This window comes from Ceratotherium simum, chromosome 3 (genome assembly GCF_057802395.1).
Source record: "Ceratotherium simum simum isolate JZ-2026a chromosome 3, ASM5780239v1, whole genome shotgun sequence".
Lineage (NCBI taxonomy): Eukaryota > Metazoa > Chordata > Mammalia > Perissodactyla > Rhinocerotidae > Ceratotherium > Ceratotherium simum.
The window spans coordinates 13,002,783-13,021,854 of NC_141902.1; the positions used below are offsets into that span (position 1 = coordinate 13,002,783).

The 19,072-nt window shown below is 39.5% G+C and overlaps 1 protein-coding gene across 1 annotated transcript in view; it reads left to right on the top strand.

Annotated features, from left to right (window-relative positions):
- SLC25A21 (solute carrier family 25 member 21) overlaps positions 1 to 19,072 on the top strand; it is a 457,416-nt gene that overhangs the window by 413,554 nt on the left and 24,790 nt on the right. Inside the window, exons 6-7 of the mRNA XM_087422494.1 lie at positions 2,427 to 2,534; positions 15,218 to 15,382. Coding sequence (XP_087278620.1) covers positions 2,427 to 2,534; positions 15,218 to 15,382 — 273 coding nt within the window. The remainder of the gene's footprint in view (positions 1 to 2,426; positions 2,535 to 15,217; positions 15,383 to 19,072) is intronic.

Here is a 19,072-nt window from a genome sequence, read left to right on the forward strand (position 1 = left end):
ATTTTTTATTTTTGGTGAGGAAGATCATGCCTGAGCTAACATCTGTGCCAATCTTCCTCTATTTTGTATGAGGGAGGCCGCCACAGCATGGCTTGAGGAGTGGTGTGTAGGTCCGAACCCAGGATCTGACCCCGGATACCCCAGGCCGCCAAAGTGAAGTATCTGAACTTAACCACTACACCGCTGAGCAGGCCCCTAAGTTTTTTTTTCTTTTTAAATTCCTCACTGTCTTCCCTTCATGTCACTCTTAACTTTCAAAACATCTTGGTAAAGAGAGGATTATCTCCTAGCAGGAGATAATAAAGTATGGTCTCCAGAGGGCCAGCTGGCTGTTCCTGCGTCGAGCACTGGTACCATGTGAGAGACTGCAGCTCTTTCAACTCTCTTGAGATTTGAAACAGAAAAGCATTTGGCCACTCCAGCTACCATAACCAAGTGCTTGCAGACTGTAGACGGTTTTTCTCTTTCTTTGAACTCATGTATTCCAGTTTCTTTTTGATACAGCTAGAAACTTAAACAGCCCTTAAATGTCCCCTGATGCGCACACATGGAAAGCCTGGGAGGCTGGGAACCCGACAGTTAGTGCTGGTCTCTGAAACAATCTAAGTAATGCAGTCTGCTGATAGCTGATCAGTTCTTTTGACAAGGGACTGCTGAACGCTAGTTCTGACAGCAAATGTAGCTGAGTTTTATAGAAGAACAAAAAGCAAATTACTTGGAAGATTGCATGTAGTAAGTAATAAAAAGCTGAACATCTGGATTTTAGCTTTCTAGTTTTTTTTTTTTTCCGCTTTTGGCTTCCATGATGGAAGTCTGAGATAAATGAATAAACTGTTTGGTCTGTTACCCTATACAAATATGTTTAAAATCGTAATGAAGGGGCATAAAAGGAAAACACCATTAGTTATTCCGTCTCTCCTTGAATCTGTATACAATCCCATTTTTCCTCTCCGTTTTTATGTGTAACAAGTACAGTGGTTTTGTATAGCACTTTACACGGGACTCTCACACATTATTTTGACCCTCATAATAATCTTATGAGGTAGGGAGATTAGATATTATTGTCTCCATTTTACACATGAGAAAACCATGGCTTATAAAAGGTACAGTGATTTAGACACAGAGCTGCAGCTAGCACATACGGTGCCTTTGTGTGAATGAAGAAAGGCGCCCCTTTCTCTGACTGATGCCTCTTCAGGTCTCCAGCGTGGCAAGTGGGGTGCAGGCTGGGTTCCAGCCTATACCCACACCTTTATCTGTGCACGAACTACTGTGCATGGCAGCTCTGGTCACACAGCCAGTAAGTGGCAGAACCAGGACCTCCACCCAGACCTCCTGGCTCTACATCCCTTCCTATTCCTCCTTCTTGCCTCCTCTTCTAAGGTTACAGAACATTCCCTTCTCTCTTTTCTTTAATTTCCTCCTTTGAAGAAATTAGACGCCTGATAAGAGTTACCCATTCTTTACTCTGTGTTGGCTTTTTTCTTCTCTTAGTTGTATATGGTACTGGCTCTTCTGGAATTAGAACTTCAGCAAATAAAGAATTATTTTTTTTCAGTATCTGTTTTGGAGGTTTGAAGCTTCGTTTCATTTTGTTTTTCTGGTGAATGTGTGTTTTAAATGTTGTGGTTACTTTTTATACAGATTTTCTGAAAAAAACTTTAAGCATTCTACTTAGAGGAAAATTCTAGAAAGTTGTTCTTTCCTATTGCAGAAATTCTTAACAGATAGCAAATAAGAACCTGACATACAGTCATCCTTTGATAAATGTTCTAGATTTTAGTTGAGCCCTTCAGAACAACCAGCCACTTCTGATCTCAGCTTTTATTCCTCAACTTCTAGGTCTAGAAGAATAGGGCAATAAAAATAGGGAAAAGATGAATAAAAAATAATTTTATGTTTGTTAATTGTCTAGAATAGTGACTCTAAGAACGTGGCTATACATTTACATGTTTTCAGCTAACACTTGTTACCTGAAATTTAGCTTTTTATAAACATTTTATTCGTGGTTCTGCTCCTTGAATTTTTTTATATGCTCAATAAATGTATTTAAGTAGATGTTTAAAAATGAAGCTCTCCTTTTACAAGTCAAACTCTCTTTTAATTGTTACGTGTGCAGATGTTTTAGTATCCACCTTGAATCAGTAAAACAACCTTTCTTTTCATTAAAGGAAAAAGTCGTTGTTGATGGGGCTTTGACGTTTTATTTTGAATTGTTAGGATGTGGTTTGTGGCTCCTGTAATTTCTTCTTCATGAATTGTCAGCATCTAATCAAGAACTAAAGCTGTTTGGTAATGGTATATGGTGCATTTATGTATGTTTCTCCATTCTCATAACATTCAGCTGCACAGTGTAATGAGTAGGATGCTTAACCCAGTACACATGATAACTTGTTTTAAAGTATTGATTGATTTAATTTTTCTAGACATTTGCCATTGCTGGACTGGGATCTGGACTAACAGAAGCCATCGTGGTTAACCCTTTTGAGGTAGTAAAAGTTGGCTTGCAAGCCAATCGGAACAAATTTACAGAGGTAATCATTTAATGTTTTCCTATTGGTGAAGGAATGTAAAGAATTATTTTTAACTATATATATAAAATTTTGAACCCAGCTCTTAGCCACTTGTTAAAGCCATAGTAAATTATTAAGGAAGTAGCATAGGAAAAAGTGAAATTTCTTCCACAAGGAAAGTGTTAACAAAAATATACTAAAGTCTGACAGACAAACACATTTATGCATTTTTATTTTAGGGTTGTAACGTAATCCATAGTGACTTATTTGGAAATGCTTTCTCTACTTTTGCCAAAACTTCTATCTCACATTACACTAAAATAGACTGTAGCAAAAACCACTGAGGTGATAATATTGTGCTTTTTAAAAAAAAAATTATGAAGTCGTTTTTAAAAATTATCTCACTCCTTTTCCCACTTCACCCACCGTCCTCCCCCAAAGATTCTGATAATCTGTCAAGCTTGTCTTTTGGTTAAATCTGAATGAGCAAGTTACTAAGCCTGTGCAGATGTCACCACTTGGACAATGATGGGTCTTGACATTTAATCACTGGTACATGATGTTCCCTGAAGACAGCTTCCCTTGGTGTACGCTGCCTCCACTGCCTTCCAGTTGCCTAATAATTCCCTTTAAACCACCAAGTCCGACTGTTCTCGTTTTATTCTTTTGGGTTCCAAGCACAAGGTGGGGAAAAAACAAGGGGACTGGCATCCCAGGTCCTTTCTTAGCATTTTAATTTAATTCCACAACTGGGTAGCATGTGGTATAAATTGGTTTGGAGTATCTACTGACCTGAATTTCTCTGTAGACTAGTTCCCCTGCCTACTACTTAAGCAGCTGCTAGTGGGTGGAGACCCCCCGGGCTCCCACCCCACTTGCTGCGGCTGATACTGCCTGAGAGCTCCCTGGCAGCTTCTTGAGCAGGACCGTGGGAAATGAGAGGGGGCCACACTCACCTGTGGCTGCCAAGACCAGGGAGGCAGGGCTGGGCTGCTACAGCAGATGCTGTCTACTCAGATGAAGTCAATCCTAATTAAGGGAGGATTTTTTTCTCTCTTTTTTTCAGGTTTCAAAAGATTATCTTAATTGCAGTGATATATAGCACTTCAGGAAACGTTGAAAATCCCTGTATTACTCTAGGCTTTGTTTCTGTTTTGTTTTCTCTCTATTCTTCCTTGAATGAAGGAAAAAGGTGGTGAGGAATTAGGAGGAAGAGAAAAGAAACACTTTTCAAATGTCCTATCGATATGGAGCATTCAAAACAGCCCCCATGGAATCTGCTCAAGGAAAATTTGATTTGTTACACTGGGAGAATTACCAGCTAGAAGAAAATTGTGGCACTCCTCATCCAGTGTCTCATTTCACTCATTGGGAAGCTTGTCTCAGGGCAGCAACAAGTGGGCAAAAGAATAAACAGGCCTGCCACGGCAGTCCACTGTCAAGGCAGCAGATAACCAGAGGGACGCAAATGGGACAGGACACTCAGGAGCATCACGGAAAGAGAATGATGAGTTATCATAGCACCTCTGCTCATGCCTAATGTGCTTTGCCTCTCCTCTGCCCTCAAGGAGGTTCTACACTGAGGCCAAGTAAGAGCTGCCAATGTTTTGCATGTGCTAAGGCCTTGCTAGACCGTGGTAAACACCCTTCCAGCCCAACCAAGAATGCTGCATGTGCACGTGCTCCCAGTTCATTTACACGAGGGCAGTCTGTGTAAATCGTTTATGTCTATACAGGCGTTTTTTAAGTGGGAGAGAAAGAGGCACTTGTTTGGGGTCATTTCTTTTGCAGAATCCACTGAGCTGGATTTATTGTTAGATATTTACTTAGACAAAATAAAACCTAGTAGGTACATTATAAAATATTTGCAGTATTACTTCAACTAGTCAGAACTTAGCGAAGTAGGGATCACATAGGTCACACGGGTCACCGTTTGTTTCCAACGATCAGCGTTCAACAGCTGAACTGAGGTGGCGCTTTTTATGCAACACTGATCACACTGAAAAGTAGTTAGTAGGACATAGTCACCCAACAACAAGTAATGGGATCATGCCTGTTGCAAAAAACATCTGAGAGAAAGAGGTGACATGATAAGAATAGCAAATTTGGATCTAGTCATTTAAAAATAACTTATTCTAGTCATTTTTGGCAAATGTGGCAATTTCCGATGTCTTTTGTCTAGGACCCATTAACTCCAAAGCCTTCCTCCATTGGCTAGCACTTTCTTTTATCCAACAAGGGGATACCCTTTTGTTAATCTGTACCTGTGTTGAATTAATCCAAATATTAGGTGTACTCACTTCGGCATTTGTATGGCCAAGAATAATTATTGCTTTCTTCACTCTGAGGCTTTGCAGGTTCTCTAGAAATATGGCAGGCGGAGGAAGAGGAATAAAGGAATTAATTTAATGCCCAATGCATTTAAAGATTATACTTCTTTTTTTAAGAAAAAAAGCTTTAATCCAAGTATAAAAGTAATGCATATTTATGTTAGAGAATGCCGAAAACCATATATTTCTGTGTTTATATCAGTTGTAAATGTACTAAACATGATCTAGACTCTAGAGCAGTGCTGGCCAATAGAAATACATTATGAGCCACATTTTCTAGTAGCTATATTAGGAAAGGAAAAAAGAAACATGAAATTAATTTAATATTATATTTTATTTAACCCAATATACCCAAAATATTATCATTTCAACATGTAATCAATATAAAAATTATATGAGCCATTTTACTTTCTTTTTTCATGGTAGGTCTTTATATATCGTATGTATTTTGTGCTTCCAAGCACATTTCAGTTTGAACTAGGACACTTTAAGTGTTCCATAGCTGCATGTGGGTAGTGACTTCCTTATAGGATAGTGCAGGTCTAGAAGAATTCATACAAACTTCTAAACTATGGTTACCTCTGGGAAGGAGACTGGAATAGAGGAGTGGAAGGGAAGAGTTTAAGGGAAGGGCTTTGTGCAGTTGAATGTTTAACATGAGAATGTGTTCAGTATTATCTGTGAACATTGATTTTAAAAGGTAACATTTGCTCATTGTAGAAAATTTAGAAAATACAGAACAGTATAAAGAAAAGTATATAATCCAAAAGAAATGTTCTAGTGGCTCTGCCAGGGTCAAGCCCACCTTCAGGGAGCGCCTTCTTAGCTGATTTGGGTGGGAATGACCCATGGCCCGTCATGGCTCAATCTTGCATAATTCAGGTTCCATTACTTCATTTATAGTAGCAGAAATCCCCATTTTTTCCTGCTGTATAATTTCTAAAAAAGTTTAAGCCTTATATGCAAATTATTGAAGAACATATATAAACAGAGCTGTCCAGAACAGGACGGCAATTGAACTGGCAAAGCAGGCCCAGGGTTTGGGGAGAGATACGCCCGTCATACTCTACCATTTCCTAACAGTATGGCCTTGAACAAATGACTTACAGTTCCCTCAATGGTAAAATGATGGTGATGAGTCCAGCTATCTTACAGATAAGCATTTCTGTGACGTGGTTAGAAGCACAAGCCCTGGAGGAAGGTCCCAGTTATTGACCATGTGACAGCCTCATCTTTCCTACTCTGACTATAGCCCAGTTTCCTCTTTTGTTAGGGAGGAATAATAGTATAACCACATCAGATGGTGTAATGAGGGCTAATTGAAAGATGTATGTAAAGCTGTCCATACAGTCTATCATGTAGTGATGGTTTAATAACTGTTCGTAGTTATTATAACATCCTTTTCATGAGAATTTAAATATGATAATAAATGCAAAGGTCTTACAGAGTCTGATGCATGGTAGGCACTCAACCAATGATAACTATTTCTAGATGCAAGTTGATCTTATAAATCCTTAAATTTAAGTAAAGTCAGATTTGTCTTGAGATATTGCCTCAATTAATGTTGAACAGTCACAGCTGACCCCAGCTGTCCGTGTGAAAACAGCTTCCTGAGCAATGGTTAGTCTTCCCCCTCAGTCCCCTTGAGGTCATTCTTAGCTGCCAGGATGATCCATTCAGCCTGGAATCTTTACCAAGCCTTAAGGGCTGGCAGCCTTGTTACTGTGCCTGTTTAAGGTGTTTAAACTCAGTTGAAGGTCTGCATTCATAAACAGTAGCAGCTGGATATCTGTTTGCTGTAAATAACTAGCATACAGCAGCAGAAGTTAGAGATGAAACTAAAAACATTAAAAGCCACTTTGGAAAGAATTCTACCGTAATCAAGATATTCTTCCTCCGGAATAGTCATATGAAGTTAACATGGATTCTTGATCAAGCCTTTTTAGTCACTTCACATGGATGTTGTGAACAAAGAAGCCTTTTCAGTCAATTACAGCTACCAGTGTTGGTGGAACACTAAATGGATGGGCTGCATACAGAATAGCCAAAGGGCTTGACAATACCCTTAGGAAGAACAGAACAGTTTCCCCAGAGGCTTACTCTGCCAATATATAACTCTTATTGTTCTGCCAATAGTGTGAGTTTCTCAGCAGCATGTCTACTGTTGAGGCTTCCTACCCTCGTGTCTTAGGTATGAACCACCAAGGATTCCTACACAGTAATTGTGGATTTTCCTATTTTGTCAGCCTGAGGGGGTGAGTCACCATGGTCCTTTAAACATGAAAATTTCCCAAGAAGTTGCTGCAGCTGAGAGAGGCTCTGCAGTAGAGGACTGCCTAGGGTAACAGTGGTCAATAATACTGTTAATATTATACTTCAAGTCTTGTTGGCAGGGTAGAGTGATAAAGATGGAGCTAAAGGACCACAGAGCATGGTGTAGAGGAGATTGTGGGATGTTGGTAGACGTCCCCTTGGCCCTGTGGGGAGGGCCTGGCTGACAAAGGGCCAGAATGGGGCCCTCTGAAGGATGGGGTCCAGGACAGGGGCCCTCTAGCCTGGAGTCCAAGGGCAGTGCTGGCTGAGAGCAGAGGCTGCATGTGTTGTGTTCTTGGAGTCCAAGTGCAATTCCCATCAAGATTTCCCAGAAATGGCAGGTACTCTGCTGGCTTCAGCTGCCTAGGTTCTCCCCTCTGTGGTCTAGGACTGATTCTCTAGCCAGTCAGAAGTATGTTACCCATAAAATATGCCTTCCCACCCAGTTTAGCCATAAACTATTCTAGAAATTTAAAGGAAATTGTGGTTAATTTGGTTTCTGATACTTCCCTCATATCCCTCCAGCTTCTGTATGAAGTATCTCAATAGGTGTGCTTGTCTCGCCTTCACTTTTTAAAATACCACCATATCAGTCAAAGACTATAATCCCTGCCACACTTCCTCCCATTCCAATACCAGAATCTTGGCCAGCATCTTAAAATTCACAGTGAATAAAGAAAACCGGTCTCTAATTTAAATATGCTTGACCTTCTGTGGGGAGCAAAGTAATCACAGCTTTGTCATGCTCTGGTTTGGTTCAATGAGTGTAAAAACATGTTTAGATAAAATCAGGATAGACCCAAATTTCCCCCCGTCCTTCAAACTAAACCCGAGCAAAGTGTTGTTCTGGTTTGTAGTTTCTTTGGCTTAGGACTAGGCTTGCCTAAAGATTTCTCTATTGGAGATGGTTTGCGCATCCAGACTTGCCAAATGTGTGACTTTGTAGCTTGTTGTCCTTTTAGGACCTTTCTCCCTTCTAATTGGGTGCATCGTTTTTTTATCTGTTTATTTGTAAGAACTAGAAGTCCCGTATCAATTGTGCTAAGCCAAGTAGTATTAGACTGGTGTGCTCTCTGCTAGCTGGAAAATGTGAATTTCTCCCCAGGAGCAAGATCTTGTATGAATTGTTTCCCAGTTTTTCTCTCCACTTTGAAATCTACTTCAAAGTTATTATTTGGCTGACGGGGTATGTTTTCCTTCCCTTGAGGTCTATAGGATTTGCCTCTGATGTGTGGATGGGGCACAGGTTTTCCTTCTACTCTGTCATTTTTATCTACGTTACATATGAACATAATCATTATCACCCCCAAATATGAAACTAAACATTTAGGAAATTGCAAAAGCCTATTTTACCCTCTATTTAGTCTTTAAAGATGTTCAGCCCAAGAAAGGAATAATTAGTCTTCTACTTATGCTCTATGATTATAATTATAAGGATCAATGAAGAGATAGCAAATGTGTCATTGATGGTAGAATCTTTAAAGATCGGGATTTTTAAAAAATTAATTCAGGTTTTGATTCTGGTTTTGGATAACACCACTAAATACAGTTCCACACACTTTATCCTGGGAACTTAATAAATCTAATCGAGACCGATTAGATAGATCTTATATGTCACAAAGCTTAGTGATTATTTTCTCCATAGGCAATTAACAAATGTTTAAACTTAGTTATACTGTGGAGAGTCAACATAAAGTGAATAGAAGGACTATATTTTGTGATCATCTCTTTCAAGAAAGAGAGAAGAAGTTAAGTTATATAGAGAGTGAGCGTGTGGCTCTGTTTATAGATAGTGTGAGAAGCCAGATTCAAGGGCATGTCAACCTTCATGTTGATGTATTCAGTTAAGTTCAAATTTTTCCTGCATTACTTTGTGAAACCCTGCCTGGAAACTGTTCAGTACATAAATTATTTCTTTCCAGTCTATGATTCTTGCAGGCAGAAAAGTGAATTATGTGTATGAATCCATTCCTATGGTTATCTTTCAACAACACCTAAGGGAGCAGCCAAGTTGCTTCTCTATAATCATTTACAGAAAATCAACTTCACTCTTCTGTCAGCTGAGCCAGGAACCCTAGATTTTTGCTTTCAGAACTGAGACTTTGAAGTAATGATAATAGCTACCATTTACAGCACATCTACTATATGTCAGATACTGTGCAAAATGCCTTAGATATTTTTTTCCTTTATGTGACTTTTTTTAATTTGTATAATTTTGTAAATTACAAAAGTAATACATGGCTTTTTTTTTCACAAATCAAGTAATACAGAGCAATATAAAGAAAAAATAATGGATGATTTCTGCCAACACCGCCCTCTAATCCCATCGCTCTGGCAACTGCTGTGCATCCTTCCACTTTTTCTAGTGCTCACACACTTGATATTCCACATCCTCCCATTATCCCTATAAGGTGCGTGGCTTTATCTCTCTTTTATAGATAGGGAAAATAAAGCCCAAGGGAGTTAGTAGCTTTAAGGAACTGTGTATTAACATAGAGGTCTCTTTCTAATCAACCACACTGCTTTCATTGACATTAAAGAAATATGGGTGATTAAGAAGCTTAAGGGGGCCGGCCCTGTGGCTTAGCGGTTAAGTGCACGAGCTCTGCTGCTGGCGGCCTGGGTTCGGATCCTGGGCGCGCACCGAGGCACCGCTTCTCCAGCCATGCTGAGGCCGCGTCCCACATATAGCAACTAGAAGGATGTGCAACTATGACATACAACTATCTACTGGGGCTTTGGGGAAATAAATAAATAAAATTATTAAAAAAAAAAAAAAAAAGAAGCTTAAGGGAAAATCTAACGTGTTTCTGGAATCAGAGAATAGCAAAGGCTCCTTCCATGTTGCCAGTCTCTTCTGAGCAGAAACCTTCCCTCTTGCTCTGCCAGCAGTTCAGGGGCAACGCACAGTGTCAGCCTCTCGTCACCTGGAGGGCCCCATGTTCCTCCAGGGACGGTACTTGGGCAGCAACTTGGTGTTGACATAGCTGGGAGGGTTTGTTTATAGCAAATTATTCTCCTCTCACAGATTGTTTTAAAATAGATCTGTTCATCAAATATAAACTCTAGATAGAATGTAATTATATTTTGGGTCTTTCTGTCCATAATCATGCCCTATTCAAGTAAACTGTAATGATGAATTAGGGAAATACCTAAGCTAAAGGAAATGTGTAAATGTGAGATTTTGAGGCTGATTCCTCTTCTTTCATTTACATTCTGTTCTCAAATAAAAGGAAGGTTTTTCTTTTCTTTTTTTCAAATTTATGAAAATGCTTCAAGACTTCATTTGAGTAACGAAAGGCATAAGTTATCGTCTATCTCCTGAAGAGCAAGGATATTTTCCTACCTAAATGTAGCAACTGGGTCTCCTCTTTTTTAACAAAGCAGTATTTTCCTGAAGGCCCAGGTATGGACACTCACTCCATTGTATAAAGGTCTCATCCGGTTTGCTTTCCAGCCATGTGATGAAATCCAGTGCAACACCCTTATTCCATTGGCTCTAAAATGCAACAGAATTCACCTTGCCAGAGGAAGCAAGTAAAGGAACGCATGTGGAGCGTGCTGCCTTTTGACATGGTGTGCCTAGAGCTCTTCTCTGGCTTTCGAGATGGAGGAAATCCACTGACACACACCCCACCTGTACCTGTTGGCCATACTCTGATAGCTATTTACCCAGGGAACAATGCCTGCTGCCTAAAACCTCTGTGTGTGATCTTACAAGCTAATCAGAGCCAGCTATGGTCAGTAGTTGGATGGAAGTACTCCAGACAAAATAGCTCAGGCTGCCATAAGTCATCCCAGTGATTTGTTGGTAATACCGGGCTCTCAGAGAGTAAGGAATCAGTGCCCCAGAGTGGTGCCTGGGAGCATTGTGTAGGCAAAGGGTCTTCTCTTTTGATTAAGCCTCTTAAGGACTTTTAAAACAGAAATTGAATTCCATATTTCATAACCATAAATGAATATTCTCATGGGTAGATATAAAAATGATCAACATATCTCTCCAAATAAAAAATCAAAGTGAAAATGTTTGTTAAGTTTCTAGAATATGAGCAAAGTACTGTGCTAGACATTCAGCGCAGTGCATGGCACCTAGGAGGCACTCAATAGGTATTTGTTGAAAAAGTGAATGCGTGAAAGAACAGGGAGTTGCCAGAATTAGCAGTTGGTAATAGCTGAAATCAAAGTTGAAGAAGACTTTAAGTTCCTTCAAATGCACATCCTTCTGGCTGGTACCCATGGACTGAAGATCTCTGTAAACCAGTGTGGAGAGCAGTGTGGCACCACAACATCAGCTACACCCCGATCCACTCGTCCTTGCCTGCTTGCAGCTCTGGTGCACTCAATGAAAGGCACATCCAGGAAAGTTAGAATGCAATTTGGCCCACAACTGGTAACTAAATATGAAAATTGGAGTGGATCTAAATATTGGAAGGAAACCGAACTGGTGGGTGACCTGCTGGGTTGGATAGTATTGGAATCATTTGGCTGATGATGCTAATCAGTCACCATTTTGTTTGGAAATGGAAGCCCAGTAATCAAATAAGTTTAGTAAAATTCCTTGTGTTTACAGAGATCTAGTCAAAATGATTCTGTATTTTCCTATTTAAGCATCCTAGTGGAAGTCACGTTTTGCCTTTCTAATTAAGTATTTGCTTACATGTGTGTGATACAATGTCACTGAATGAAGCAAAAAGCACACTTCAAATTTTTATGGGAATTAGAGTTCAGGTTTTTCTTTATCTCAAGGCCCCAAGTCAGAAAAATATATTTGTGTTATTATGTATGTTACCTATATCAGTTGGATTATCAAACTCTGAAAATCTTACTGCATATGTATAACAAGAATGAGTCTACAAGAATGAGAACGACACTGGATTAGATGCAGAATTCTGGTTAACCCATCTACCAGTGTTTTTACCTGAGGAATATTACTTAACAATCTGTGGTTTCCTCACCTGCAAAATGAGAATCTACCTTCCGCCCACCTTACAGGGTTGCTGAAAGAAGCAATCAGATAAGTTAGGATGGCAGAACCAGGCAGAGTAGAAAAGTATGAAGTTGGAGTCTGAGCAGTCTCAGTTTGAGCTCTGGCACTACCACTTACTCTGTGATCTTGGGCAAGTAACTTAACCTCAGTTTCCTCATCTGTCAAATGGGGGTAATGATAATACCTCTCTCACACGCTTGTTGAGAGGATTAAATAAGATAATATATGTAAGGTACCAGGCATCTGTGCTAGTGGCTAACATCGATGAGCACTCACGGTGTTCTGGGTACCTGGTAACATGTATACATGCTCTCCAGGCTGTAAACTGTGTGAGGTGGAGGCCAGGTTAGTGTGCTTCTCCATTCCCAGGGCTTGCTCCCATGTGGCCTTACTTCTACAGTCCATAGACTTATCTAGTGGAGAGTTCTTACCGAGGATGCTTACCGAGGGATAGGGAAGAGACTTACAGGATCTACTGCTCCCAAGAAGAGAGCCCCTGGGGTGAGTAACTACTCCTGGAAGGAGATCTCTATCCCAGCGGTTGGATATGATTGGGCCTCAGAGGAAGCAGACCTCTGATCTTGCATTCTGGATGCATTTCTCTTGAATTTTGTCACAAGGGTCCAGGGCTCTGGGAAAAGGAAAAGACAGCCAGAGAAATGAGAAGGAAGAGGCTAGTTATGTATGTCCTTCCTCTCCCTCAAATCAGCCTCCACCTTTTGATTGTCATTGCCTTCAACTAACAAAAAAATTACCTGTTATTTTATTATTATCAGCATAATTGCCGTTATTATTAATAGCTAATATATAGTGAGCACTTACATAGGATGAAGTTCATTGACTGATTTATCATCACAATAATCCTATGAGGAAGATTTTATTATTATCCTCATTTTATAGATGAGTAAAGTGAGGACAGATCAGAGCATAAAATATGTGCCCAAGCCAGCAAGTGGTATTACTCAGACTCAAACCTGGGTCTGTCTGGCTCTGAGCCCCTATTTCTACCTACATGCTTCCCTCTGATTTATGTAATTATCCACAACTAGAGTTCAAACTCAACAAAGCACTTGAGTTCAAAATCCATGTGTTACCCTTCTTTGCACCCACCTAATACTCAAGCCGGGGAAGATCAGGCAATAGACCCTCAGTAAAGGTCATTTGAATATTTGTTGGTCCTCACCAAGATCTAGTAGGTCTTCTCTTTTAATTCTGATGATGTAGCACACTAGGATTTTTACACAATAGAAACTCTTTAGACCTGTTTTATTAAGAGAAAGCCATGTTATTCTGTACTTTCATTCAAAGCTGCTGGTTCCTGTGTTGCTGTAGAATCTAGATGGCCTCTGAGTTCCCTGTCTCTCCTGCCCTCGGGGCCTCAAAGGGAGTGAGGACAGAGAGAAAGCTTGGGCTGATGCACAGAGTACCCGTGTTTGTCAGTCTGGACCTGGCAGCCTCTCTTCTGCCCTGTTCCTTCCATCCCCAGGAAAGCCGCCTCCTCTCCATTCCTCTGCCCTCCAGGCTGCCTTCCCCAGAGCAAGATAGCAGTGCCCAGTCACTTTTCTCAGCACTGCTAAAGTCTTTCCAACAGAAATGAACTTCTGCCCAACTTGTCCTCGAGTCTATTTTGAAAACCAAAATAAATAATTTGGGTTGATAGTTAATGTGCCAGAACACAAACAAAAAAGTCCCATTTGTAGAACGGAGAATGAACTTTAACCTTCTGAAATTTTTGGTTTTCCTGTATGAAATGTCTTTTATTGTTTTAAGATAAGTTCTCACATGGTTTTCTCATGTTACAAAAAAGGGTTTCCTTTAAAAAAAAAGAGTTTCCTTAAGCTTAAAGTAATTTATTGTAATTAATCCTCTTTAGTGAAAAGATGAAGTTGAGTGTAGAATTGTAGCTAGTTAGAGTTTTAAAAACGTTTATCAGCAAAAACCATAGGATTCACTACATAAACAAGCTTATTTAAATGTATCATGTTAATTACATAGCTATAAATACAAGTTGGATGAAAAGCCTTGATTGGATTTGTTCTATTCTATTCTGCTGACGCAGCCTTAATTGCACATGATAAGAAAGCACTTTCAGCCAGAAGGTGCATCAGACTGCCGTGACCAGCAAGCTGCTCCAGTGACACATCAAACTAATGTCATGTCAGTGCTTGCCTCGTGCAGAAAAAAAATTAAATACTGAACATTTCTCCCTATTTACTATTCAGTCAAAAATTGAGGGAGAGATATCCTTTATACTGTACCTCCAAAAAGGATATAATCACTCAACCGTTTTTAAAAACCCACGTGAATTGTTGTAATTGTATTGTAATGAATTATAAACCTCAGGGCAAACCACAGTGAGCTCTTTAGCGTGTTTCAAAAGTAGCAATAGACTAGATTCCACCAGTCCAGGTATTTCAACCTTGGTAATCAATCAGAGGATTGGAGAGGAATAAATTAAATGTAACCCAGTACTCCCAACACCATTGATTTATCATTTTTCACAGCAAATGATACACACGCTGATTACCTACCTTCCTGAGGAAATCTACAATCAACTGTTATTTAACCTTGGCCTATTTCTAACCTAGTGCCAGTTTAAACTATGGAGGCAATGGAATCAACACTAATTGTAACATTCACTTTAGAAAAACATAATTCAGAATGTAAATATGCTGCATTCAGGAGCCAAATATAAATTCCTTTTAGATTATGCACAGTTATGGATTACCATCTTATCTATACGGCTAATCCTCTCCATTAGTGTGGCTAATCCAGAATTGGATACAACTATGTTGAAAGTGGTGATAGTTATTACATGACATTAGTTTCACTAAGTCTACCAGAGATGTTTTTCTTTTGCCAACAATCTTCCCTTTAAGGTCCATTGTTATGCATGCAATTTTGTTTACTTTTTGGGTCTTCTAACTTTACAAAGCATGGATCTGGGCATGATTATTCATGTTTGGGGGTAAAAGTTGCTAATAATTCTGGCTTGAAGGAAAGCTAGAATGGTAATTTCCTCTATTTCACAGTCCTAAAGATGGTCTTTCTGGCCTTGCTTCTCTCTCCTGCAGCAACCATCTACCATGAGTTATGCAAGACACATCATTAAGAAGGAAGGCTTGGGACTCCAGGGCCTCAACAAAGGATTTACAGCAACTTTGGCACGTCATGGGGTTTTCAACATGGTTTATTTTGGCTTCTACTACAATGTCAAAAACATTGTTCCTGTCAATAAGGTAACTATTTAATAGATTAAAATCCTGAAGGGAAAAATCCTATCGATGAAAGCTACATTTGTAGAGTGGTTATCATGTCCCGGTCACTGTGCTAAACACTTACATCTGTTATCTGATTTGATCCTCACATCAGCCTTATGCACTGAGTGTTGTTATTCCTGTTTCAAATTTGGAAACTGAGGCTTAGAAAGATCAAGTAAATTGTTACATGGTTAATAGCAAAGCAGAGACTTGAACCCAAATCTGACACCATCCAAAATGTATGGTGTTGAAGTATGCACCATTACACCTGCATGCTTCCCATTTATCACTAATAGGAATTTCTAGAAACTATATTATCACTTAATTTTTAGCTCAGAAGCATAACTTTCTCAAGAAAGTTATACTTTTCATATTCTAAATAAATTTTGAGCTCTTGGGGAAAAATTGTCAGCATAAAATTTAAATTTTACATAGATATTAATTTTTTAATTTACCTAAGTTACTTAGGGTAAGTAGTAAATCAACTCTTCTAGGATCATTTGCTTTTAATGCAAAATAATAATTATATATATATATATTTTAATGGTAACTTACAGATATTAGCAGCCTTTCAACTTCTACAAGATAAAAGTAGCACATGATATGTTTTAAAATGAGCATCTTTTAAGCTATAACATCACAGAATTTTCCCCCACCATCGTATTGCTTGCTTGCAACAAAAATTGCAATCCTGGATGCACCAGTCGGGGAAACATTTTTCACATACAGACAGTTTCCCAGAGGGGTTCAGTTCTTCATTTTGCGTAGTACAAAAGTATTGAAGGACTTTTTATAAATCATAAAAATATGTCTAATATGGCTATCATCAGACTCTTCAGTAAAGTTGGTTATACCTACCTTTGCCCAGCTATACCCCATGTTCTAGGCCAGGGCTTATCTCAAATAACAGCTGAATCCAAGGCACGTTCTACATTAACCATCTGTTGGCATTTCCTCGTTCACTAGCCAAAGTTGTTAATCAGTTTTCACTGCATTTGGAAATCTCATTTATTGAGTAGAAGCTTGTGTTTTGTTGGTCTGAAATCTATGATTGGCCACAGTATATATATATATCCTCCCATTGACTGACAGTTCTGATTCTAGTGGTCCTCAGAGCTCTCCTCCCGTTGAGTTCATGAAATACAGAAATAAGTGCAATAAACACTTTGGTCTTGGATGACATGAGAGAGTTCAACTCTTAATACACTGAGATTCTTTTTCACAGGAATGGGCTAAATAATTTGTGGGCCCCAGGGCAAAATGAAAATGTGGGGCCACTTGTTCAAAAATTAAGAATTTCAAGACTGAAACAGTAGAGCAATAAAACAAGCATGGGGCTCTTCTAAGTGCAGGCCCTGGGCAGCTGCACGAGTCACACACCCATGAAGCGGACCTGTTTTTTAGACTCTGAGATGAGTAATCCCTACACCATGGGAGAAGTGTCCGTGCCTCCATTCCTCCACCTCCCCAAGGGCTTGAGACAGATAGAAATTACACAGTGAAATGAGTTATATAAATAGTAGATATTTTATTACATATATTTGTGTGTGTATTTTATTTTATTTTATTTTTTTTTTTTAGAGATTTTATTTATTCAGTTTTTTTCCCCCCAAAGCCCCAGCAGACAGTTGTATGTCATAGGTTCACATCCTTTTAGTTGCTGTACGTGGGACTCGGCCTCACGTTGGACGGAGAAGTGGTGCCTCGGGGCGCTCCCGGGATCCGAACCCAGGCCGCCGGCATCAGAGTGCGCGCACTTAACCGCCAAGCCACGGAGCCGGCCCCTGTGTGTATTTTAATTCACATGTTACTATGATAAAATGAATTTGGTTATGTTTAAGAAAGAAATTCAGAAAGATTTATGTATGATCATATGTTACTAATGCTTAAAAAAATCCACAATCGCAAACTTCATTCTACAATTAATCAATGCATTTAAGTTATTAAATGTTATGCATTATTTAAAAAAACCAGAAGCTGAAATATTCATTTAATTTTTAAAAGACATCATGGTATCCTGAAACTATGGAAAGAGCTCATTTATCTTGCCAGTTTACAGGGATCAGATCATAGTGGCCCTTTATAGACCACACAAAGGATGCTTATCTTTATCTGAAGAGCACTGGGAAGCCAACACAAGATTTTAAGCAGAGGAATTACTTGATCACTCTGGCTGCAGAGTGGAGAATGCGTGGAGTGGGGGTGGGAACGGAAAGGCAGAGAGTAGCATGAAAACGATTTCAGTGTGAGATGCTGGGGTCTTGGACTGCAATGTTCATGGTGGAGACAAGGAGAAGTGGACGGATTTGAGAAATCTTCAGAAGGCAAAATCTACAGGATGTGGTGCTGGAGTATATGGGCATGTGGAGGAAAGAAGTGGTGAGTAGGGACGATGGCTAGGTTTTTGGCTCGAGCAACTGAAAGGATAATGGTGCCATTCACTGAGAAAGAAAACCACTGAAAGACAAACAAGTTTATGGGAGAAGATAATGGGCTCAGCCTGGACACTGAGTTTAACCCCATTTGGAACTCTAAGGTGCAGGTGTTGAGTCAGTGATTGGATGTGGGTGCTGGAGCTTGAGAGAGAGAGCTGAGTTGGAGATAGACATTGAGAAGTCAGGAAGTATACCTGGGCGAGTACACCTTTACTGGGTGAATGATCTTGAGCCAATCACCTCACTGCTCTGAGCTTCAGTGTTTTTTATCTGTAAATTGAAAAGCTAAGATTGTTCTTTCTACCTGACAAACTTGTTTTGAAGATTAAGACAAATAATATGTGAAGTTGTTTGTGAATTTTAAGGTGCCATAGAAGTGTTAAGTGTGGTGGTGCTGGTGACAGCGACGGGGGAAGGAGTAGAGGTGGTGAGGCGGGTAGTGGAAACAGTTAGCGTGTAGAACTACATGCAGAATTTTTCCCCAGGACTGTTCCTTTTGCACTTAAATGAACACTGTTTTTTTCCTTGCCTAGAACAAAGTCATTGATTTTATGTGTTCTGTAATCCAAGCTTGATTCAAAACTGGAAAACCAGTATTCTTTAAATTTAAACCATAATAAATCAATCCTTTGTGAAGGGGAAGGTATGATAATCATTAAAACATGTTGAAAAACGTCATCACGTTGTTAGGCATGAGGAGGAGGTGGTGCTCCTTGAAGGCTTCGTTCCATCTTTGCCGTAGGCTGTCTCTGGCCATAAGCTGTGGACAGTTTATTTACAGGGTTATTGTTTCAATTCCGTCACCCAGCAATTGGTCATTCTGTTGTTCGAAGGGAATTTGAGATTTCACCAGCTCTGACTGGCATGGGATGATTCTAGATTTTTCTTTAATTTAATATATTTTTTAAATCTATAAATTGTCTTGCAGTGTTTTCCATTTTCAAAGTATTTGATTTTACAAGAAATTGTCAGTAATGATTATCTCTGGGGAGTGGAAATGGGGAGTCCTGTGCGTGCGTGTGTGTGTGTGTGTGTGTGTGTGTGTGTGTGTGTATGTGGGGGGGGGTGTAAGGAAAAGGGAGAGGGAGAGCAGGAGATAGCAAGCAGCAATGGAGGGAAAGTACTTTTTCTTTATACCTTTCTAAGCTGTTGGAAACTTCTACATTAAGCATGTATTAATTTTATAATAGGAAATAAATCAGTGAAAAATTTAACAGAAGCTCATAAAATAGAG